Source organism: Gorilla gorilla, chromosome 8 (genome assembly GCF_029281585.2).
Source record: "Gorilla gorilla gorilla isolate KB3781 chromosome 8, NHGRI_mGorGor1-v2.1_pri, whole genome shotgun sequence".
Taxonomy (NCBI): Eukaryota; Metazoa; Chordata; class Mammalia; order Primates; family Hominidae; genus Gorilla; species Gorilla gorilla.
Genome location: NC_073232.2, coordinates 118,973,399 through 118,998,267, shown reverse-complemented (window position 1 = coordinate 118,998,267; position 24,869 = coordinate 118,973,399). Strand labels below are relative to the sequence as shown.

Sequence of the window (24,869 nt, the reverse complement as noted above, 5' to 3'; positions counted from 1 at the left end):
CCTGATATCTCTCAGATTCCCCTTAAAAGCTCTCTCCTCACTTCTCATGTACCAGTGCTAGGTTTAAATGCCCTCTTCTAAAACAACCAATGGCAAGTGGAGAAGGAAGGCTTGAGTAGGTTGAGAGTGACAGCATTCCTCCTTGCATATGGGAACTTCTGAGTCACATGGAGAAAAGATGAGCTGACAGATCCGATATTGGATTTTTCAGCAAAAAGGCAGAGAACAATGGGTGTTCAGTAGCTCGCCAAAGAACCTGATTCAGAAATATAACTGGAATATTTAAATTTGGCTTAACTAGTCTTTTTAAGTGTGTTCCCAAAATTTCTCATCATTATGAAAGGTGGCAAAACAGAAAACAGAAATATTATCATTCTTAATCATAACAACTAACATTTGTATGAGTTTGAGTTTCAAAACATTTAGCATATATGTTATTTTAATTAATTCTTACAGCTAAAGTACAAGATAGTTGATATTGGCATCCTCCTTTAATAGATGAAGGAGGCAGTGAAATTGGCCCAGTTGTCCCATAGAACATGATGTTTATGCTTTCTTTTGAGTAAACACAGAAATTGATCCTCCCGGTCTTCAAACTTGAGAAAGTTACATTTGTTTTATCTGAGTTGTTATCCAAGTTCCTTTTTCAGGAAACCAACCATCAGGCCTCCCAGGTATCATCAAGGAACTTAAGCTTACCAGATCACTGCATCTAGACAATGAGATACCAGACCCCTCACTCATCCTGATTGCCTAACTGACAACTTGCTTTGTGTTGACCAGCTCTTCTTCCTTACACCCCCTAATTCCTATTTTCCCACACATTGTTACATTTCTTCCCTGCTATATAAACTCCTAATTTTAGTTTGTCAGGGAGATAGATTTGAGACTGATCTTCCATTTCCTCAGCTGTGGCATCTGATTCAAGTCTTCTTCCTTAGCAATACTCATTGTCTCAGTGATTCGCTTTCAGTACCATGAACAGAAAAACCAAGACGGAACATTGGTTAGCATTGCAGTAACAGCAAGACTCAGGAAGATGGAAGGATTTCTTATGAACTACACAACTAATAAATAAACCACACCAGAATTCAAGCCCAGCTCTTATCGTCATAAATCTCCATTGTTTCTATGACCCCCAAGCTACATTTTGGAAAACAGAAGTCACTTAAAAGCTGTAAAACAGTCTGGTGGAGTGTAAAATTGTGAGGTAAAGATTTTGTGTGCTAGACGGAGGATCGTTCTGGGAAGGGATAGTCCCGGAAACTGTCTTTAAGGAAAAAGATCCTGTGTTCTGCTCTAACGTGAAATTACAGGAATGCCTGAAAAAGGAGATGAGGAAGGAAGAATAGAGGACTCTAATTTAATTTTGGAGGCGGCTTCACCAGGACTAGACAGGTTAAAGCACTTGAGAGCTATCCCCATCTTCGGAAATGGCAGTGGGGTGAAGGAAGATGGTGTGTAAGGCTCTCCACCATTGTCTACTGAGAGGTTATCAGAAACCCCATCAGTCATTGGTCAGAGGGAGCAAGAGTGCATGCCGCCCCCTAGTGGCACTCTTTGCAGAATACAGGTAGGTACACATAAGTTCCTTAGGTAAAGGTGGTCCTGGACAATTCCGCCTTCCTAGTTTTCTTAAGAGAAATCTTTAGTGAATCCTTATATCTAGCTTATCTATCTCTACATACTATTCCCCACCTCAATTTCCTGTAAATAATCATCTTCTGATATTTTCATTTGGAAAAATGGAATTCTGCATAAGTCTCTGATATCTTAAAATCAAATCCACGTACTCATTAAGCATCAAAAACAAGTAAAATAACTCCTTTTTCATACTCAAAAGGATATATTTCAATAAGTGGCATGTTCCAACAAATATTCATTTATTGCCTACTGTGTGCCAGGAACAGTATTAGGATCTGGTGGACACAACAGTGAATAACAGCAGCAACAACAAAAACAAAAAAGGCATTTGTCTTTATGGAGATTACATTCTAATGGGAGCACGGCTCAGTAAGAAAGAAATAACAAGGTAATTTTATATTGTGATAAATTCCATAGAAAGAATTAATAGGATGGTATGTGATAAAGAATAACTATGGAAGATCCTCAGATGTAACAGTGAGCTAGCTGAAATCTAGAACGTGCTTTGAGAACAGCCTGAGGAGAAGCATTTTAGGCAGAGGGAATGCAAATGAAGAGTCTTTAAAGTGGTAGAAAGTTTGGCCAACTTCCTGAACATAAAGTAGGGTGGATTAGAAGAATCACAGAGAGTAGAAGAGATTAGCATGGTGAGAAGTTGGGGAGGTTGGAGGGTTGGCGTGGTGGGTGGTGGAGAGTTTGAATTTATTCTCAATACAATGAGGCAAAAGGAGTTTTAAGTAAGGGAGTAACATAATCTGATTAGATAGAGGCCAGGATAGTGTGCTCAAAAAACAGGAATAGCCTCCCTGATAAAATGTATTTCCAGCAATAGAGACCACACTGATGTAAGAGTTGTCATTACTGATATTGTATTTATCACCAGGTGAGATCCAGTGTCTCAACTGATTCAATTGTAAAGTAAAAGCAAAGTCTTAACTCAAGGAACTCCTCCCAATTCGGTTTTGCTTTTTTTTTTTTTCTTTTCCTGTCACCCAGGTTGGAGTGCAGTGGCGTGATCTTGTCCCACTGCAACCTCCGCCCCCCTGGGTTCAAGCGATTCTGTTGCCTCAGCCTCCTGAGTAGCTGTGATTATACGTGCCTGCCACTGCGCCCAGCTCATTTTTGTATTTTTAGTGGAGACGGGGTTTCACCATCTTGGCCAGGCTGGTTGTGAACTCCAGACCTCGTGATCCACCTGCTTTGGCCTCCCAAAGTGCTGGGATTACAGGCATGAGCCACAGCTCCCAGCTCTGTTTTACTTCTAATGAATTATGAAAGAAAAACCCTTATCTTACTTAACCTAGAATCTTATAACCACATCATTTTTATCATTAAATGATGAATGATTAGATGTATGTGTGTTTTCCTCTTTGTCAAAGATCAAAGTGTGAAGGTGAAACCTACTAATGAGAAAAAATTGACCATGAAATCCCAAGTATTATTGCCAGTTTTTGAAAATATTTTCATTTGGGTTTGGGAGGGAAAAAAATAATTAGCAAGAATTTAGTATTCTAGGATATCAAGACTTGGTGGAAGCACCAGGAGATGATGTAGGTGGTATTGAGAGCAAGTGAGTAAAATAATAATGAGAATAATTTAAATAATAATAACAATGACAATAAGGTGTTTAACAAAGACTGTGAGGCTTGTTTAAAGAACTGGAAATGGTGGCTGGGCGCGGTGGCTCACGCCTGTAATCCCAGCACTTTGGGGGGCCAAGGCAGGCAGATCATGAGGTCAGGAGATCGAGACCATCCTGGCTAACACGGTGAAACCCCGTCTCTACTAAAAATACAAAAAATTAGCCGGGCATGGTGGTGGACGCCTGTAGTCCCGGCTACTCAGGAGGCTGAGGCAGGAGAATGGCGTGAACCCAGGAGGCAGAGCTTGCAGTGAGCCGAGATCACACCACTGCACTCCAGCCTGGGCGACAGAGCGAGACTCCGTCTCAAAAAGAAAAAAAAAAAAAAAAAAAAAAAATTGGAAATGGTAAGGGAAATATCAAACGTCCACCGTGACTCTAAATCTCTGTCTGTATATCCCCCTCAACCCCATGTTTTTTTTTTTTTTTTTTTTTCAGATTCACATTATCTAACTTGCCGAATGCAGAACTGTACAGAGGCCAACAGGAATCAGCCTTTTCCAGGCTACATTGACCCAGACTCTTTGATTGTTCAGGATCATTATGTGTTTGTTCAGGTATGAAAAATCCACTTCCGTTGATTGTCTCAGAAACCTTTCTTTTCCTTGTTTCTGTCCCTTTTGCCTGCTTTACACTCCATTAAGAGTCAAAAAGAGAGGATGGGAGGGAGGGAAGGAGGTAGGGAGAGAGGGGAAAATCACTATCTTTTCAATAAAAGGATAATTAGTGAGTGTGGAATCTTCTATACTAACAGAATAGTCATGAATTTCTTTGGGCTGTGTCCAGAGGATCTTATCAACATGGGGTCATGAAAGCATCACATAGAGTAGTGAGATTGTCTCTAGGATGATGCACAGTACGATCTGTCCCCCACACCTGCATTCCAAAGAAGCTCCCAGTTATCAAAGGGACTGAACAAATATGTCAGTCTCTTTCTATCTGGGAAAGGGTCAGCCAATCAGCCCCCTCCCCAATACCCACCTTAAAAGTGGAGAAGCAGGAATGGGAAGGGAAGCTGTGGGGTGGCTGGAGATAGTGGGAGGCAGAGGCCAGGGGGAGAGTAGTCAGCTTTTATTGTCATGCACCAACTGTGATTAGAATAAAGACACTTCAGAGCAGGTGTATTCAGCCAGGTTTTTCACCCCCAAGAGAGTGGAGAACAGTTTAAGAAGCTGACGTTTCCTGAGTTGTTAGTAGAGACAAGAAGCAGATACACTGCACTGCTTTTCAGCATTCAAGGAAAAATTTAAGCTTGTTTGGACAATACTTTTAAAAACTCAGTTACCACCTTCCATGCTAAAAATGACAAAGGTACAATTACTAAATAGCTTATACGTATATATAAAAGTATACATATGTATATATAAAGACCCATTCTAGACAGTATTACATTTATTTCGACAAGAAATTGTGATTTGGAATATTTAATTACATGCTTTGAGGATGCAATTTGTTTAAATGCCTACCAGCCTGTGTACTTGTAAAATGTTTCACATATGATCACACACACACCATTTCTTTATTCTTCAGGGAAATTAGTAATTAATACTCTGACAATTTCAACATCAAGTTGTCAACGGACATTCGAATAGTTACACGTATTGGTTCTGTCTATAATAGTTCATTTCTGTATCAATGCTGCTCCCAGGAACCTTTTCTGGTTTCTAATAACAGTTTGTGATCCACATCTATGACTTACAAATGAGAATCAATTCTGCATTTGGAATTTCACACAGTCTTTACCCATGCCACCATGAACATCCTGTAACCCCTCACTAGACCTAAGAGGTCATCTGGCCACATGACGGTGAAGATGATAACTTTCCAAGTCACATTCCTAATGTGATGAACATGCACATTTGTTGACATTCTGAGTATGCAGACTCCAGCTGTCATTGAAACTCCAGGCATTTAGAGGGGTTAAGAGTGGCTGTGCAGGACAGAGAGAGAGACTGGTGGTGGTGCCCTTGACACTGTGCCTGCAGGTTGCTCATGTGCTGGCTGGAGACCACACCTGCCCTCTCTACCTGCCCTCGGTACCTTCCTGCCCTCTCTCACACCCACCAGGATTCTTTGGGCTGCATGCTTTGGACAAGATTGGAGGGGAACTGGCTGTGGTGGCACCTGCTTGTAGTCTCAGCTCCTGGGGAGGATCGCTTGAGCCCAGGAGTTGAAGGGTGCATGAGCTATGATTGTGCCACTGCACTCTAGCCCTGGGCAATAGAGTGAGATTTAGCTTTAAAAATTTTTTCAAAAAGGCTGGGCACAGTGGGTCATGCCTGTAATCCCAGCACTTTGGGAGGCCGAGGCAGGCGGATCACCTGAGGTCAGGAGTTCAAGACCAACTTGGGCAACATGGTGAAACCCCCCCATCTCTACTAAAAGAATACAAAACATAGCCAGGTGTGGTGGCAAGGGCTTGTAATCGTAGATACTCTGGAGGCTAAGGCAGGAGAATCACTTGAACCTGGGAGGTGGAGGTTGCAGTGAGCTGAGATGGTGCTATTGCACTCCAGCCTGGGTAACAGCAGTGAAACTTCATCTCAAAAAAAAAAAATTAAATTAAATAGAAGAGACCTAGATTGAATTTGGACACCAATCCTAGCCTGGTTTTCTGTCTAATATGCCAGCACTCCTGTCTGTGCCATGTGCCCATAATCATCAGTGTAACACTATCAAACTGGAATTCAGTGCCCAGAGATGTGAGCCTCCAGCTCTGCCACTGTTTGACTTGGGCCATTTCATTCTGATATGGCACAGGGACCTACTTGTAGGGTCATAGACTTGGGTCTAGAGACCTGGGCTGGTGATGGCAATCAGCCAATGTACCCCATTTGAAAAAAATAACTCAAAATGTTTTCTGGCATCTGAGCCACAGTGCAAATTTAAGAATTGTATTTTTGTCCAGTAGGTTCAGTTTGGGCCCCTGACCAGCTCACATAGTCTTTATAAGTTGTGTTTGAACTGAAGGCCAATTCTTTACACTTGTCCGCAATAGACATTAATGCCATTTGTTGTGTTGGAAGTTTCCTCCTTCCATTCAGGTGACTGTTCTGTGACCTGTGCCTGTTACAGTAGCTCGAGCTTCTTACAATCTTGTTTTTATGATCCAGCTGACATCAGGAGGGCGGCCACATTACTACGTGTCCTACCGAAGGAATGCATTTGCCCAAATGAAGCTTCCGAAATATGCTTTGCCCAAGGTATGGCCTAAATCACTTTCTTCATTTCACTCTTGACTCTCATTCACAGAAGCCAGCCTCCATCCCTTTCCCAAGGACTCTTTCAGCCTCTCATAGTCATGTTTTCTTTACATCTCTCATCTCTGTTTCCCAAGTTTGCTCTGCCTTACTGTCTCTTTAGTCAGTCTTATTACCCTCCTCTTGTTTCCTCCCTCCCTCCCTTCCTTTCTCTGTTGCTCTCTTCCTTTCTTTCTTTCCTTCTTTCTTTCTTTCTCTTTCTCCTTCATCTTTCTTTTTTTCTCTTTCTCTTTTTCTTTCTTTCATCTTACTTTCTCTTTTTCTCTATCTTCGTTCTTTCTTTCTTTCTTTCTTGTCTCTGAGATTGTTGCTATAGGAACATTCATATGAATTTTAATAATTGATTTGCTTTTCAATAGTAAAGATTTTCAAGCCATATGTATTGGTTTTCTAACAAGACAGAAAATATTTTTTGGATGTGTTATGTATCAGTGCAACAGCTGCCATCCATTTCTGTCCCGTTTGATTATTAGTTGTTTACTGAGCGGTGATGCCGTGACGTGGCACCAGCCTTTGCTTTCTCAGCCAGTCAGCTCCCTGTAAACTTATGAGAGTGGTTGTCTTTAGAGTTCTGAGTCGCAGCTAATTTTTTTAGACTTCCCCAAAGGCATATCCTTTGGAAAACAGAGGCAAACAAAAGTTAAAGACCCTCAGCTGTTGACATCCCCAGGCTGTCTTTCCAGAAGTGCTGAAGAACTGCGTTAATATGGAGCGCCACCTAGTGGAGGTCAAACTGACTCGGGAGCTCAGAGCTGTGTATTTGCGATCTGGCTGCCATCGTGATGTATTTGAAGTGACTAGGAACTGTAAATGTACTGTGCCTTAATCTTAGAGCAAGGGAGATGTATGTGGCTATAAGAAAGGGACTGTGCGGGTTTAAAGAGAGTTATAGCTCAACTTTGAAGCCTTTGGGTTGCACAAAGAACATACATAACTTTTTTTAATTGAGTTTCCATGCCTCTTTCTCTTACATTTTCATCCGTGACTTTCTCGTATGTTGTCTTGAACCAACACCAGCTAGCTGCCCAGGAAGTCACATAATAGGCGTAACACAAGGACACAGCACGCCTCCTCTCCCGGGAGAGCCAGTGGTAACAGATTGTTCTGGTTTCTCCAGGATGAATTCTCTTTCTTGGCTACCACCCTTCCCTCACCCTAACATAGTGAAAGGTGGGATGTAAGCCTCAGCCCATTAGAGCTAATAACACACACTGAGTTGCACTATTAACTTGGAAGAACTATAGCTATGTTCGTGGTTGTTATTTTCAGCTGCTGAGAGATTAATGACTGTGGTAATTATCCAGAACTGTATGTATGTCTGTGTATGGATACATTTAAGTTCTTGTTGTTCTTGATTTGGCTTAGGTGTTTTTTTTTTTTTCTCCGATAAGACAAGAATTTACAACACTTAAGTTGTGCCTTAGATGAGAATTGGATAACATCACTATGTAAAAGGAAAACTGACTGTTGTTCAAATTACCTCTGATAATCTCTTAGGAAGGTCTGTCAGAGAAATGAACATGTTAACTCAATAAATACAACAGAGCCAGGTTTTGTTTTGTTTTTTTCCTCTTGAGCATTGAAATAAATTGTTGTTTCTTTGATTGACTAATAAATGAAGTAGTTGACTTGCAGGATTTGCACCTTAAAAAAAGAATTATCCTCAATGCAATGACATGCTGCTGTTGTTCAAGAGGGATGTGGAAATGGAGACCATATCCTCATCTTATGTGCACTCTTGGGAATAAACCGTTTTTTGTTTTTGTTTTTGTTTTGTTTTGTTTTTGAGACAGAATCTCGCTCTGTCACCCAGGCTGGAGTGCAGTGGCGCAATCTTGGCTCACTGCAACCTCCGCCTCCCGGGTTCAAGCGATTCTCCTGCCTCAGCCTCCCGAGTAGCTGGGACTACAGGAGCGTGCCACCAAGCCTGGCTAATTTTTGTATTTTTAGTAGAGACAGACTTTCACCATATTGGTCAGGCTGGTCTTGAACTCCTGATCTCATGATCCGCCTGCCTTGGCCCCCCAAAGTGTTGGGATTACAGGTGTGAGCCACTGCGCCTGGCTGGGAATAAACTCTTTAAGTGACATAAGTTTTGGTGGAAATCAAATGCTATATGTAGCATAATTGAGGCTAGAACTCAAGTCTCCTGACTCTCAAGGGAGTACTTTTTTATATTATACTTTCTTAGTAAATTAATAGCTTCTGTTATTAAAACATAGCATCATCACCCCATCAAAATTCCATATACTGTCAGGGGCATTAAGAAGAAAATCCCATTGACTTAAGGAGCTGCAGAAATCATAGTTTAAAATCAAAGAAATGTTTGTAGACTCGTTACTGGGGGTTGGGGAAACAGATACTTTGCATTGCTTGTTCATAGCCATCACACAGATCACTGCTGACAGTTGCCCCCAGTGGCACCTAGCCAATATGGAAGGAAAAAGTTTTACTTTGAACCCAAATTTGCATCTGTCTTCTTCCTCCTGTTCTCCCAGAAGAGCATGTTCCATTACTCAGTCTTATCTGGGTTCTGAGGGTAGAATGCAGTGATTAATTTAGCTTGTTCCCAGAAAAAATAGGGGCTAGTACAGCAAATGAATGTATTATTTGGTCCAGGTGGATGTTTACTATTTAAGGCAATGAGATTCTTTATTACAATCCCATTATACCCTCAAAAAGAAACCCCAGCTTGGGTGGAATGATCTGTGACAGAGGTGCATATATTTCATGGTCTGTCAGGGCTGGTGCAACTGGAAATGAACAAAGCTTCATGCCGACCAAAGGAATCGAGACAAACTAGCACTTTCATGCTCAATTTTCTTTAATCACCCACTACCATTGTATCAGCTCCTGAAAGATCATAGTCACCCTGAGCTGTGCTCAAAAAAATATTTACTAATAGTAAAGAATGACAGTGGGTAGGGAGATTTTAATATTGCCGTTGCCATTAAGAGCATGTGGCCCTCCAGACAGGGGAATGTAGTGAGTTTTCCTTCCTTTAACTTGCTGGAAACCCATTCTGAGCTACTCAAGTGAGATAAATGAGGCAATACGTACAAAAGTGCTTTGAGCATTTTGGAGGACAGATACTCTATAAAAGCAAGGTAATATTATTATTAGTATGGATCTAGTTGTCTCCGTGGTGGAAGATCGATGTGGACCAGGATGCAGGTGATGTGAAGGCTGCTTGATTTGCAGCAGGAGACCTGGATTAGGGACCCAGATCTGTCACTAACTTGCTTTGAAACCTTGGGCTGGTTTGTCAATGTCTCTTTTCTTTATTTTTTTTTAAATAAGGAGCTTAGATTCACAATAATATTTTCTCATATGTGTTACTTAGAATAAAATGTCCTTAGTAATCCTTCCTGAGAATTTGGTTGTGCGGTCAAATATGTCTGAAAAAAGGAATAAACTTCATTCTGTGTTTCTTGCCTAGAGAGTAGCAGTAGCTCACTGGTGTGTTGAAGGTTTAGAACATCCAATGAGCAAGAAAGCTCTTTAATTCACCATTAATTAATATGTTTTACCAATGGATCCCTTCCTCCTTTTCAAGTCTGCTAAAATCCTAACAACATTGTTGTCCTACGGAGCAGACTTTAGAAAATGCTTCAATACAAAATCTGTAAGATCACACCTTGCTCTCAAATTCTGTGATTCGGTTAAAGCATTCAACATAAAGTGCCACATTGGGAGAAAAAGCCCATTTCTCCCAATAGAAACAGGATTTAGGGAAGGAGAAAAAAGAAAGATGATATATAAATATTTTAAACTTTTCAATTAAACTATTTAAGACCAATATCATTTGAAAATGGCTGTACAACATAATTACATGAAACAAAGGAAGGATTGGAACTCAGCTCATATCTAGAGTTGGCCATTTTAATCTGTTATCATTGTGTGATTAGTTCTCTAAGTGACGTAGACCACAATATTTGATGCGTCTGTGTTTTCCTATCCGAATCTACAAAATAAAGTCTTGGGAGAAGTGGCAGGTATAGGTGATGCACTTTACTCTTCCAGCCTAGGATTATTTAATTAAATGTCTATTGTGAGAAACTCAGAGGTTCACCAGTGCAGAGATTCATTGTAAATCACAGAAGTGGGAATTAGCTATGCGGGGGTCAGGTTATTGTTGAGATATTTTAACTTGGCTTCAGGGATGATGCTGCATCTTACTGACAAAGAAGGGAAGATGAATTGGGAATAGTTGTTTGATGCTTCTCAAGACCAAGGTAAGGATTTAGGTCTTTACCCTATAGGATGGGGAGCCGTGGGAGGTTTGGTTGTCAAAGCAGGAACAGCTCTGGAGCTAATTTCCACAGACAAGTCTCTCCATTAGAAAGAAACCAAACACTTGGGTATAGCTTCTCCTGGTTCAAAGAATTTCAAATTTTATTTTAAACAATAACAACAAAAACACTTGGGTGAACCCCTTCTTGTCGTGTATATAGTTAGGACTTGAGTATTTGCGATAAACAGAAAGGTCACATGAACCTAGATCAATCAACAAAAGGGATGTAAGGGCTCACTTAACTGAGAGTAGCTAACATACCTAGAGCATATGCTAAGTGCCAGGCACTATTAGGAGTGCTTAACACTGATTAACTGATTTCATCCTCACCACTCCATGGGGGACCTATTATCCTTGTCTCTATTTTGCAGATTGAATATGTGAGACACAGAGTTTCACTCACATGGCTAAGTTATAGAGCCAAGATTTGAACTCAACTAGTTTTACTCCGAAGTCCATTCTTCAGCCACTTTACTAGACTGTCTTCTTTAACTGAAAAGTCTGGCGGTGGGATGAGTTTCTTAAATGTCCACATTTAGGGACCAAAAAATGTCACAGGATTGGGCCATCTCTCTCCATCCGCTGAGCCTGTTTTCATCAGGATTGGTTTCATCCTTTACCTCCAAGATATGTCTCCAGCAGATCTGAAATTTTCTTTTTTATTCTTGCTGCTTAAAAACCAATAGTGAGATACTAATTTTGTCTCTCCCTAATAACTCCGCAGTCATTCCAGAAACATGTCATATTGACTTTATGTGGGCCACCTGCCCATCACCTATTCAGTTGCTGTTGCCAGAGAAATGGAATATTCTGAAAGCCAGTTCTAAAAGCTCATTTCTTGTGCTGCTGGTAGAAGAAAGTAGGAAAAAGTTTAGATTTAATATAGAAATATATCTGAGAGGGATGAGGCTGTTTTTCAAAAAACATCAATCCATACACTTGGACCTGTGTCTCCTCAGGTTCTGCATCAGATTGAAAATATTAAAAAAAAATACAAAGTAATACAAATTAAATAAATGGTACAACTATTTACATAGCCTTTACATTGTATTAGGTATTGTAAGTAATCCAGAGATGATCTGAAGTGTACAGGAGGATGTGCGTAGGTTACATGCAAATATTACACCACTTTATATAAGGAACATGAGCTTCTGTGGATTTTGGTATCTGAGGGCAATTGTGGAACCAATCCCCCTGCAGATACCTAGAGAGAGCAATAATTACCAGGAGAAATGTAAATAGACATTCAACAGATAGAAGCACACATTAAATTAATGGGCAGGATTCATTTTTTGACGTATCCACTTGGGGTTCTTTATACAAAAATGTTACCAAACTTGAGTATGTCATATGGAACGTGAGTAGAGGTGAGGAATATAAAGCCCTTTGGATATGGACTTCTCCCTGTGGGATCACGAGTTTACTGTGATAAACGGTAAAGAGGATAGGGAGTCTTGTTCCTACACGTCTAGAGCAGAGTCAGAGCTGAAATGCTGCTTGATTGAGAACATGGGCATATATGACAATGAGAAATTTAGGTTAGTAGTTAGGTAGAATTTCCCCGCACTGGAGTTGTTAACAGGAAGATTGTCAGATTTCCTAAAGCTTTTCAAAAATAGAGCATGGTGCATCTGGAAAGATTGGAGTACTAAGTGATGCCGAAAACAAGAATTGTTCTACGTTGTTCTTCTACCTTTGTGGTTATATGCAATCTTTGTTTTCGTTTGTTTGTTTTGGTTACTTAGCTTTAATTTTTTTGGTTTTTGGAAGTTGTTTTATGTCTACTATCTTGGGCAAAGGGTAAAATGCAGGCTAGAGCATATGAACAGACATCCCGTAAAGAAGAAAGCAGGCCTTGGTCTGAGTCAGCAAGCTTTGGACTGTGGTAGCTTCCATTTTACTTCTCTATAGAGTTATGAATGGGGGAAAAAGAATTTGAAATTCCCACCCCAGGGGCATTTGTTCACTGCCTCCGCGCTACCTTTGCTTTAATTCTATCTTCCAGGACAAACAGGCTCTGAAAACATCATCAGTTATGCAGGCTATCTTTTACCCTTTTTCACTGGAGGATTCCTGCAGAACCTCTCAGTTTAGATTTTGATAAGCAGCTAAGTCTTTGAACACACTAACATGAGGGTTAGTACTTTGGGTTTCTCTGGTGAACGTTTTCTTAGGGCTGAGGGTAGAGGAGACTGGCTGGGGGTTGCTGAACCTTTGGGCAGTGCTTTTCAAACTTTAATACGCATGATAATTTTTTAGCAATCTTATTAAATGCACATTTTGATTCACCAGGTGAGGCCCAAGGTTCTATATGTTTAATAAGCTTCCAGGTGATGTCCTTGCTGCTGGTCCATGAGCCATGCTGAGAGATGCAGGGTTTGTCTATTTTCTCTCTGTTCCTCCAGCTTTTCCTCATATCTACCCCATATATGCCTTCTGAGCAAGTATCATATTTGTGCTTGGCAAAAATATCAGGATGCTTGATTCTCCGAATCATATATATTTAAGAAACCATTTTTCAAATTATGTAATGAGGCAATTAAAACTGGTCTATCAAACATCCCTCCATCCTATTTTCTCATGACCTTATTGCCTAACCCCACAAGTGACAAAGGAAATATATGATTAACGCTTAACTAATTATTATTTCTCGTATATGCAAAAGGAAACTATCTTCCATTAAAGTGCTCATTCTGGTATTCCTCATTTGATTCCACACTCTTTGGATGCCTGCCAGGTTAACGTATAAAACTCTTTTTCCCTCTTCACGACCTTGTGTCTTTTCACAGGACATGCATGTTATCAGCACCGATGAGAACCAGGTGTTTGCAGCGGTCCAGGAATGGAACCAGAATGACACGTACAACCTCTACATCTCAGACACACGTGGTGTCTACTTCACCCTGGCCTTGGAGAATGTCCAGAGCAGCAGAGGCCCTGAGGGCAACATCATGATCGACCTCTATGAGGTATGTCACGAGGCATATGTGGTCCTAAGCCACAGCAGTGCCCAGCTGGCTGATGGAAGCCCCGCATGGACTCTTTTCCTGGTCATTTTAATACAGTTCCTTATGTGGCCTCATTTCTCTTGGGAGATGGAAAGATTTGCAGCACATTTTTATTAGTTAATTTGCAATCCACGGAAGATCTCTGGGGGATTCTGGGAGGGATTCTTTTTTGACAAACTCTATAGGACGTGAAGGCTTAGTGGACTTGCGGAATGTCTGGGGAGGCAGTCAATTACAGGGTTTGATGAGAGTGGTCTGCCTGTGATGTTTGGACATAGTTCTGAAAAGCAGACAGGGCCGTGAGTAAAGGGATGGTGGATGCACTCCCTTGTCTCTCAGAAGAAAGAATGAAGGGATAAGGTCTCCTGCATCCAGCAGAAGACACTCCATTTGGACTTGAAGACCTTTCTGGTTAAATAAGCTCCCTTGGCTAATGGCCTTTTTCTCACAGGGCCAGAGAATGAGACAAGATTAACAGGTGCTTGTCTCCTAAATCCAGAAAAATAAAATAAACAACTACAGCAACAAGAACAGAGCTTAGCAGAGTCTTTGTTTCTCAAAATGGCCAAGATTCAAAAGAAAATCATGTATGTTGGATTGGTTGGCTTTCATGATAAATACCAATGCTTTAATTGCCATTGAAGGCACAGTTAGCTAGAAAGAAAACTGCTGCTTTGGCATGGATTTTAGCCATTCGTCACTCTTATCATGCGCTATGAAAGATTTATAATAGGTTATAATAAGCCATTTGAAAACAGTCAGAATTTGGGAAGTGTAACAATATATCTATATTCTAGCTGAAAAAAATCTAAAATGGATTCAGATATGTACAGTCATAATGATACTGTCATTTAGTTGAGAACAAGAGCAGTGAGTCAAGAGATTGTTTGTCTAAGAAGTAAGGGTATATCAAGTATGAAAGAAACTAATTTCACTTAAGAAATTTTAACCTATCATTGTAATTCCTTTCAATGTGTTCTATCTTCCTTCTCCTTCAGAGGTTCTTAGTGATTTTCTTCTAGTATCTAAACTTCTGTGTATGTATAAAAGCATATTAGTAAACTGTATGCCAAATTTAGAGCCCAGGTATTTGTAATAGAAATTATGGCAGACTAGCATAGGGTCTAGTTTATGTGTATATGTTTAGAAAAATGCACTGCAAACTTTTTCATACTTTCATAAGTTTTTCCACTTCTTCTCCTACCCATGTTTCAGATAAATACAGTATCATGTATGACAGCCTCAAACTGTATTCTAGAAGAAATTTACATATTGTGATGATTTAGTTTCATCTTCATGTTGAATAAAATTTAATTTAGAGTACAGATTTTGGATTTAGGTTGCCTGTGCTTAAATCCTAGCGATGCCACTTGTATGTATTCTTGAGACAAATCCAGTAATTTCTGAGCCACAGTTTCCTTGCTTAAAATATGGAGATAAACATGAAACCTACTAGATGTGATTTTTCTGAAGATTAAATGAGTTAATCCTTTCAAAGCATGGAGCACAGGGCTTAAAATACAATAATGCTCAACAATTTATAGATAGCATCATTAATATTATGTTCCAATGTGTTCAAGAACCACTACAGTGTTCTACTCTCATAGCCTTAACATCTACCTGCATTGTGTAAATGCCCAAAACATTTATATTATTTTGGATTGCTACATCTTCCCATACTGAAATTAGTGCAGCCGTGTGACATTCTTTATACCAAGTAGTTGTCTTTTATTTATTTATTTATTTTTTTGAGATGGAGTCTCACTCTGTCACCCAGGCTGGAGTGCAGTGGCGCGATCTTGGTTCACTGCAACCTCCGCCTCCTGGGTTCAAGCTATTCTCCTTCCTCAGCCTCCCGAGTAGCTGGGACTCCCACCGCCATGCCCGGCTAATTTCTGTATTTTTAGTAGAGACGGAGTTTCACCATATTGGCCAGGCTGATCTCGAACTCCTGACCTTGTGATCCGCCCGCCTCGGCCTCCCAAAGTGCTGGGATTATGGCCTATACCAAGTAGTTGTCTTCTTATAAACAAGTGTAAATTACCACGTTTCTCTTTTCATTTGTAAATAGATTATAAACATTTTAACTTGAAGTATGTTTTGTTGAAATGCCATGCATTTTCTTGACTTGACTGAACACTTAAAATGGAAGGATTCTTGCTCTGAGCATCCACTGGCATGGAGTCAAAGCAACTGCCCAAGCTTAATCCCCAGTTTTCTTTCCTAGCCCTCGTTCTATCCTTAGTCTCCCAAAAACATATTCTGACTTTCAGGTTCCATTTTCCCCTTCCTGATTATCCTCTTCCCTCTTTTTGAGTCAACATGGAATTGATTCTCTGGATAAATTTTGTTTCCTGCCAGAAATAAAAACAATTTTAATTGGTCCCTTGATGATGAAAAAATGACAAATTTAGACAGGAATGACTTTGCAATGTCTTGTTATTTGCAGCTATTTTCATGACTAGTTTTCTGAATTCGAACATCGGTAACAGGTATGGAATGAAAAGAGGAAACAAGGCGACCTCTGGACATGCCAAACATTGCTTTGTTAATCTTGTGTTTCCCCTTTGTGCCTCTCTTGCAGTTGACTATCTGTGGGGAAACTGCTGGCTCTTATTATCATCATTTTGAGCAGTGGTGTGACTGTATTATGTAAAGGTGCTCTGCATCCTGGGGCTGGGAGAGAGGAGTCTTTGTTTTATTAGCCTGACAGTTCACAGCAACTTGAATTGAAATTGATGTGATCAGAACGGCAGTGCCGTATCTGCTGATTACCTAGATAGAAAGAATATTGGCTGACACGGAGCCTGGCACAAATGTTCCCTTAAATCTGATTGTTCTGGCTAGCAGGAAGCTGAAAGCCATCCAGCATGAATTTCCCAGTAGAATTGCAATGAATGATGAGAGTTTAGAGATAAATGAGAAGTAAGAAAATCCATAAATGAATTGCTAAGGAACAAAGATGAGCAACACATGAGGTGGGGGTTACAGAGATAGCATACATGGAGTGCATGTCTGCTCACATTTGGGGTGACTGAAGAGGATGGCCTTTGTTCTTTGTTTGTTTGCTTCTTCATGCCAATTATGTGCTATTCCTGCATTTGTGAGCTCTTCAGGCTATTTTAGCAGAGGTGATCTGTATAATGTATAAACATGTAGATGGATCTGTGTATCAAGGATGTGCATTGCTGACGGGTCTTTCTAAAAAATGCAGAAGGAAGCACTGTGCTCATTAAAATTAAGCATTTTGTTTGCAAATACATTGGAACCTGGCTACAGATTCTGTGTTCTCTACCCTAGAACTATGTGTGTGTGTGGAATGAGAGAGAGAAATGCTGGAGACAAAGTGTTGAGGGTACAGCTTGTGTGGTTTAGTTATTGAAATATCAGAATTTTCCATCAGTGTCAATTGGACTCCATTCAACAGAGCCAAGAAATGAGAGCCAGGAAAGTTGGCCTCAGAGCAAAAATACTAGAAATGAATTTTGTTGATATCATTAATATCATTAATTGATATCATTAATAATGGCTAATATTTTGGGCCACTTTGTGCCAGGCATGGTGTAAAGAACCTTCAATAACTGTCCCATTCAGTACATACATTATGAGGTAGGGACTGTTGTCACTTTCACTTCAAATATAAGTAAATGGAGGCAGAGAGAATACAGCAACTTTTGCAAGACCGCAAGGTTGGTAAGTGGCAGAGTTAGGACCTAAACCCTAGAGTGTGCAAACTCTCAACTATAGACTGTCACATTTTCCCTGAAGGATCAGCATCTGGGCTTGTATTTGGTTGTGGAAGAGTGATAGCATTAAGACTGAAGAACATAGAAGGGCAGGGTAAATAGGGTTAGACTTTGCATACCAGTGGAAAACAGAAGACTGGAAGAAGAAAATGATCTGGGGAAAAGTCAATGTAAAGAGAATCAGAAGTTTGATTGCCCGAGACCTATCTATGCAGCACCTTTAGTACCAAGTCCTTAGTAAAGCTAAGTTCAGGCTATATTTACACATGGCTCACAGTCTTGTCGGGTGGATGTATTTGTGTAAGAAAAGCCTGGAAACAAGTGTCCTAAAACTCCATCACACCTGAATAGAATGAATGGTCCAGAGCATCGTGTGCGTCATGCAGTGCATCAGGCTGCATGTCTGATGGTGGCCAGAGCAAAAAAAAATGTGCTGAGTGTCTGTGAGAAGAGTGATGCCTGATGGCTTTGTGTAGTGTGGATGATGAGAGGGAGCCTGACAGATTTGGATGGTACCTTCTCTCCTTTGGGAAGTGAATATTAATTAATGATGATGAAGAGCACTTTGGCTTAATAGACAATGACAGTTCACCCCAGCTGAGTGCAAAGGGTTGTGTTGGGAGTGAAGCCACCTGGCTGACAAATTCAGAATACACAAGAATGTGTGCATGCATGAGTGAGCCCTGGTGGGTGTCATGAAGGACAGCCAGTGACCAGGGCATGTTCTGTTACACACAGTGTCTTCTGTACATTATGAGTACCCTCTCTTTAAAAGAGAAAACTCAATGGTTATGATAATATAGCATACATCTTGATTTCTTGGAGCAAGACTGCCTCTTACAATCTAGGTTAGGAGGTAGGGAAGAAAAATGCTCTCCTATTGAAGATACATTTATTACAGGATATTGAATGTACTATTGGCCTGGTGCAGTGGCTCATGCTTGTAATCCCAGCACTTTAGGAGGCAGAGGCAGAAGAATCACCAGAGGGTAAGTGTTTATGACCAGCCTGGCCAACATGGCGAAACCATCTCTACTAAAAAATACAGAAATTAGCTGGGTGTGGTGAAGTCCCAGCTACTTGGGAGGCTGAGGCAGGAGAATCACTTGAACCCGTGAGGTGGAGGTTGCAGTGAGCCGAGATGGTGCCAGCCTGGGCGACAGAGCAAGACTCCTCCTCAAAAAAGAAAAAATAATAATAATAAAAGAATGTACTATTATTTCAGGCTACTGTCTCTTGAGGAGGAGAGTGCTGTTTGAGGAGGAGAGTGCTCTTTGGTTGAGGCAACAGAGAAGGAAAGAACATTTAGGGTTTTCTTGGCCAACGGGTTCCCTGATTGTGAAGGCACCCCGGCCTCATGTTTATCCTTCCTGTTGTCCTGTCGAGAAAAATATCCCATCCACAAAGCCCAAAGAAATTGTGGCCATGAATATGTTCTCTTTCTTGCCACAGTTGTTTCATCTTTTTAATTTTTTTTTGAAATTTTGGCACTTAGGATTTGTAATTTAAGTCTGAGACTGAGAGGGTGGTAGGTAGTATTCATCTTTTAGTCAGCATTAAAGGCAGAAATAAGCAAAAACTCTTGCACAGGAGTCTTCCCAACTTAGCCTCTGCGTGGAACTTACAAAAGGTTTTCTTACACAAATATGTAAGTTCCTTTGAATTGATTTATAATAAACAGCATAAGAAGTACTAGAGATATTTATGGGAAGACTGATTCCCGTAAGAACAGGACAGAACCATCCAGAAAGTAAACCTAAAAAGCAAGGGAGATACCTGTGTTTTTTTCTTTAAGTCACCAAAGAAGTAGGAATTCCCAGCACCTAGCACATTCTAACTCTCAAAAAAGATAGTTGTTGAGATCTTCTACGTATTATATCTGCAAGTGCCTAGAAGATCATATGATACGTAGTAGATGCTCAGAAAATATTTATTGAATGACTAGAGTAAATGTACTAACGACTGAATAAAATACAATTTCTTTGAGTAGAACATTCTGATAACGATATTTCTCTCAGGCCACTCTAGGATGAGAGAGAAGTTTGAAGAGACAGTACAGCCACAGGCCTAAGGGTGTAGACTCTGTAGTTAGACAGACTGACTTGGAGTCCAGATCTAAGATCCTCCAGTGGGATGACCTTAGGCAAGTGATTAGCCACATCTGAATTTCAGTTTTCTCTTCTGTAAAATAAGGATAATATGAATTCTAAAGCATACAGAGATTCATAAGTTCATGTTTGCAAAGCCTTTCATGTACAGGTTGAGTATACCTTATCTGAAATGCTTGGGACCAGTAGGGTTTCAGATTTTAGACGTTTTTGGATTTTGCAATATTTGCGTATATATAATGAGATATATTGGAACTGGGACCCAAGTGTACACACAGGGTTAATTTATGTTTCATATATACCTTATCACATAGCCTGAAGGTAATTTTAAACAATATGTTTAATAATTTTGTGCATGACACAGTTTTTCTGTATTCTAGAAATTTATTTTTTTTTTATTGGTACATAATAGGCACACATTTTCAGGGTATATATAATAATTTAATACATTTATATAATTAGTAAATAACATATTAGTATACTTGAGATTATTCATCACCTTAAATATTTTTCTTTTCTTTAGAGTTTTGATTGTGTTTTGACTGTGACCCATCACATATGATTAGGTGTAGAATGTTTCACTTACAGCATCATTGTCAGTGCTTAAAACATTCCAAGTTTTAGAGCATTTTGGATTTCTGGATTAGGGATATTCAACCTCTGGTACCTGAAATTTAATAATCAATAAATTTGGATTGTTATGTCTTTCCTTTAAAACAGCTTTATTAAGATGTAAGTCACATATCATACAGTTTGCCCACTTAAAATGTAAAATCCAATGGTTTCTAGTGTGTTCACGGAGCTGCACAGCCACCACCACAATTTTAGGTCATTTTCATTGTCCAGTACAGACGCTCCACAACCAGTAGTAGTCATTCCCCATTTCTCCTCCTCGCATCTTCTCCCCAGTCGTGGTTACCAGAGGCTTGGGTGTTGTACCTTCTAATGCAGAACTCTTACTACCTATCTCAGTAGGAACAAAAACAGGCTGGCGCTGTGGCTCACACCTGCAATCCCAGCACTTTGGGAGGCCAAGGCAGGTGGCTTGCTTGAGCCCAGGAGTTTGAGACCAGCCTGGGCAATGTGACAAAACCCTGTCTCTACCAAAAACAAAACAAAACAAACAAACAAAAAAACCCAAAATTAGCTGGGCATAGTGGCGTGCAACTGTAGTCTCAGCTACTTGGAAGGCTGAGGTGGGAGGATCGCTTGAGCCCAGGAGGTCGTGGCTGCAGTGAGCTGTGGGCACACCACTGCTCTCCAGCTTAGGTGCCAGAGAGAGAGAGACCCTGTTTCAAACAAACAAACAGGGTTCTTTGTATAAAGTTACTTTACTGTTATTAATTTTAAAGAGCAGTTTGGTGGAGTGAATGACAATCCGAAGGTTGTATTAGAGTAGGAGACCATAATGTGAGAGGTCACAGGGGATGACCAAATAGGAATTAATTTATGATAAACAGTATAAGGAGTACTAGAGATGTTTACGGGAATATTGAGTCCCCTAGGAAGATCCCACAGTTCTTGACAGCCAAGATACAGATACCATCTGTATGAGAGACAAATTGAAGAACAGAGAAGAAGTGTTGGGATAATCAGGATGAAAAGAGATTCTGGTTTTTGGAAAAGGTTTATGAGCTGAATCTTTAAGGATGAATAGGTAGAGGCACATCAGGAGGCTTTCTCAGGGAGTTGGGGGTGGCCTTTGAGAACAAAGAGAGTCAGATAAGAGAAGGGAAGGAAGTGTTCTGAGACCATCATGTTGGCAACAGGAAATGCACAGATGTACTTTGTGTTAGGCTTAAGGTTTGAGCTATAACACTTCATATTTAGTGTAATTAAAATGATATCTTGACTTATATGGTATTAAATAATAAGAAATAACTATTACTTTTGAGATGTCTGGTAGCAAATTTCTCTGTAGGAGAAGCAAAGGGACTAAAGTAGCATTCCAGCACACTTAGAATTCTTAAAGATCTTTATGCAGAATTCAGAAGGGCATTAAAGGCAACAATTCTTTTCCCAAAGGAGGACAGACTTCCAACAGTGGGATGTACCATTCCCATGGGAGGTTTGTCATCAGAAATTCTGTGTCTATGGGAAGACATGGCTTCCGTAGGAAATATTACTTTACTGCACCCTACCCATCCCTTAGCTCCACTCTATTCCGTAAATATGCATGCAGTATGGATACAGAGAGGTTATCTAGAAACATAAACATGCTCCCTCATCCTCAGTGGAACCTCAGACCTTACGCTCACACAAAGAGAGACATATACTACATGCATAGACAGGTACACCCATGTACACCCACACACATTCCACATTTGGGGCACTAATGCTTGGTATTAGTCCCCTTGATAGCCAAAGTCCTACAGTGAGAGGGTAAGGGTCCAAGAAACGTAGGATGAGACCTTAGAATAGAGTACTGGAAGAAAGTGGCTTGTGCGTGCCTAGGGGTTTCCGTGAGACACACAGAAAGACGGATTTCTCAAGCTCAGAGTGAAAGGAACAGTGAATAGCACAAAAACCTAAGACTAGGGCTGACTACATTTGCAGACCAGGCCAAAGCAACAAAAGAAAACAGCAAAATAAAAAACCCTACCTTAAATGGACAAAGTGCCTTGGTTGCAAGAGGAAAATAAGCAATAAGCAGACCCTCTCCAGCTCTATCCCCTGTCGATACACATTCCCTTTACTTTGCCAAGTTTTTATTCCTCAAGATAAACCTGAAGGCCAAGCTGCCAGAGATGAATTACAAAGCACAGCTCTTTGCTCAAGTGGCATTTGATAATGCCAAGCAGTCGGGGGCCAATAAAGTCGCCACTTCTGCAAATCAAATGAACCAGCTCCCAAACATGTATAACCCTGTGCTGGCACCCTTGCCAGAAGAGGGAGAGGGCAGGAAGGAAAATGGGCAATGAAACTACTGGAATAGGTAACATTTTTATTCCTTCTGCACTTATTGTCACCCTTTAGAGTGTTGAATGGCTAAGACATGGTCATTTGTCATTTCTGGGAATGGTATAGAGGAAAGACCAGTATGACTTTGTGAAATTCTGATTTACGTAATTTAATTTTTTAAAGAACTGGCAGTTTATTCATATTTGAGTATGTAACAGCTTCTTGAACATATGCAAAACCAATATGGAATTCCCTGGTGGGAAGCCCTTGCGGAGCTGGTGTAGTGAATTACTAAATATTATTTGTAATTAACACACTGCTGTTGTGAGGTAGAGTGCTCCTGGAGTTTATGCCTTCCACATTTGTTGAGGTTAGACAATGCACAAGAAGTTGTTCTGGCTGCTATTGATTGCCCAGAATGCACCTTGTTTCCTGAGTATAATAGTTCAAAGTATTCCTCTCTGCAGCTCATTTATACCATTTAGTTGTTTAACATGCTTGTTGTTTCAAAAGAGCACAAATTTGGCCCAACTATAAATTATCCCAGATGCCAGATCAGCAGGTACACACTAATGAGGTCTGACTGTCAAAAGCAAAGGCAAAATGTGTGTCTTCTATCGATTGAAACCCAACCTCTTAGAATTGACAAATTCAAGCTGTATTTGTTGAAACAATGTTGGAAGTCAGGCAGATTTGGGTGTGAATCTCAACTTTCTGTGATCTCAGTTTCTTTATCTGTAGAATTGGGGTAAAAGCTGCAGGTGCAGGTTTGTAGTGAGTATTGGAGGTTTTGTAAATAAAATACTGAACATAGTGCTTGGCGTTTGTCGAGGTCTGGAGAGGTGACAGCTAATTGCTTCACTATTCTGCTTAAAAATTTTTCGTGTTATAAAGGGCCCAAGTTAAGTAGGTTCAAATAGGCTTGCTAGCCTGCTCACTTACTCCCTAGGTGTGTTCCAGAAAGCCACCAAGTCAAAGTGTCTATTTCCTCATCCTCAAAATGTGGCTAATGATAATTATTCCACGGTTATTCTGAGTATTAAATGAAGTAATGTACATGCAGCATTGGAATGCATTACTCAACATGTTTCAGTCCTTTTCCTCACTGCCCTCCAGTTCTCCTGAGCTGTTACAGTTGCAAGCAGGGTAAAATATGCATGAATGTGTTTGATAAACTCCAAAACACAAGAAAATTATAATGCACAATTATTTGCTTTTGTAATATTTTGACATACTTCTTACCTAACATAGAAGGGAGGAGACAATCATATTTTCAGAGCCAAAATAATTAATAGCATCTGTTTAGGCTGAGAACAACCACGTTATAAAAACAAAGTAGGGAGTATTTGATGATTTAGGGAAATCACCATTTATTTAAATTTAAAAGCTGTCCTCTTATGTTCCGTGTATTCTCGTGGCTTAACAGAGAGATCTTACATAGAAATAAAGCAACAGTAATTGGTTCAGGAGCTTTAACTGCCTCTTTCAACTGCCCAAGCCTGCAGATAGCTTGATAATTGAGGTAGGCATTAAGAGCATGAGCTGTGAAGCCACAGAGTTGTGGGTTAATAATCTTGAGTCTGATACTTACTGTGTGCCCTTGGGCAGTGTGACCTTAGGCAAGTCACTTTGTTTGGATGAGCCTGAGCTTTCTTCATCTGTGAAATAGAATAAACGATACCAAAGAGGAGTGTTTTAAGGATTAAGTGAGATCCAGTATTTGAGACTCTGGGTGCTACACTAGCATACAATAAAAGTAGCCCCTATTTATTTATTATTACTTACCAAGCAACAGAGCTGAAACCATGAGAATTTATCTCTTGGCAACTGCGGGCTCCTGTCAGCCTATGTTAGGGGTAATAAGAAGCCCCTATCAAACTCCTGTTGTGACCCCCATATGATAAGGATCACCAATCTGTTGTTGTTTGTCCAGTAGCCTAGGAAGTCATTATACCTTGAGCCACCTCCTTCCCCCATCGTCAACCTTTCTTTCCTCCAAGACAAGTGCTCTCAGCTGACTTTGACAGCCTTCTTTTTTTAAAAAGTAAACAAATATATCCCTTCTCAAATTGATGTATTTTTCAGCCATGTCAATTTTTCCCAGGTAGCAGGGATAAAGGGAATGTTCTTGGCTAACAAGAAGATTGACAACCAAGTGAAGACTTTCATCACATATAACAAAGGCAGAGACTGGCGTTTGCTGCAGGCGCCGGACACGGATCTAAGGGGGGACCCCGTGCACTGCTTGCTGGTGAGTCTTCCTATT

General features: G+C 40.3%; 1 protein-coding gene across 6 annotated transcripts in view; it reads left to right on the top strand.

Moving 5' to 3' along the window:
- Positions 1 to 24,869, top strand: part of SORCS1 (sortilin related VPS10 domain containing receptor 1) — a 588,824-nt gene that overhangs the window by 449,448 nt on the left and 114,507 nt on the right. For all 6 annotated transcript variants that reach the window (XM_019035469.4, XM_055354006.2, XM_055354007.2 and 3 more), the window contains exons 7-10: positions 3,725 to 3,843; positions 6,400 to 6,489; positions 13,630 to 13,809; positions 24,708 to 24,854. In XM_019035469.4, the coding sequence (XP_018891014.4) occupies positions 3,725 to 3,843; positions 6,400 to 6,489; positions 13,630 to 13,809; positions 24,708 to 24,854 (536 nt within the window). The remainder of the gene's footprint in view (positions 1 to 3,724; positions 3,844 to 6,399; positions 6,490 to 13,629; positions 13,810 to 24,707; positions 24,855 to 24,869) is intronic.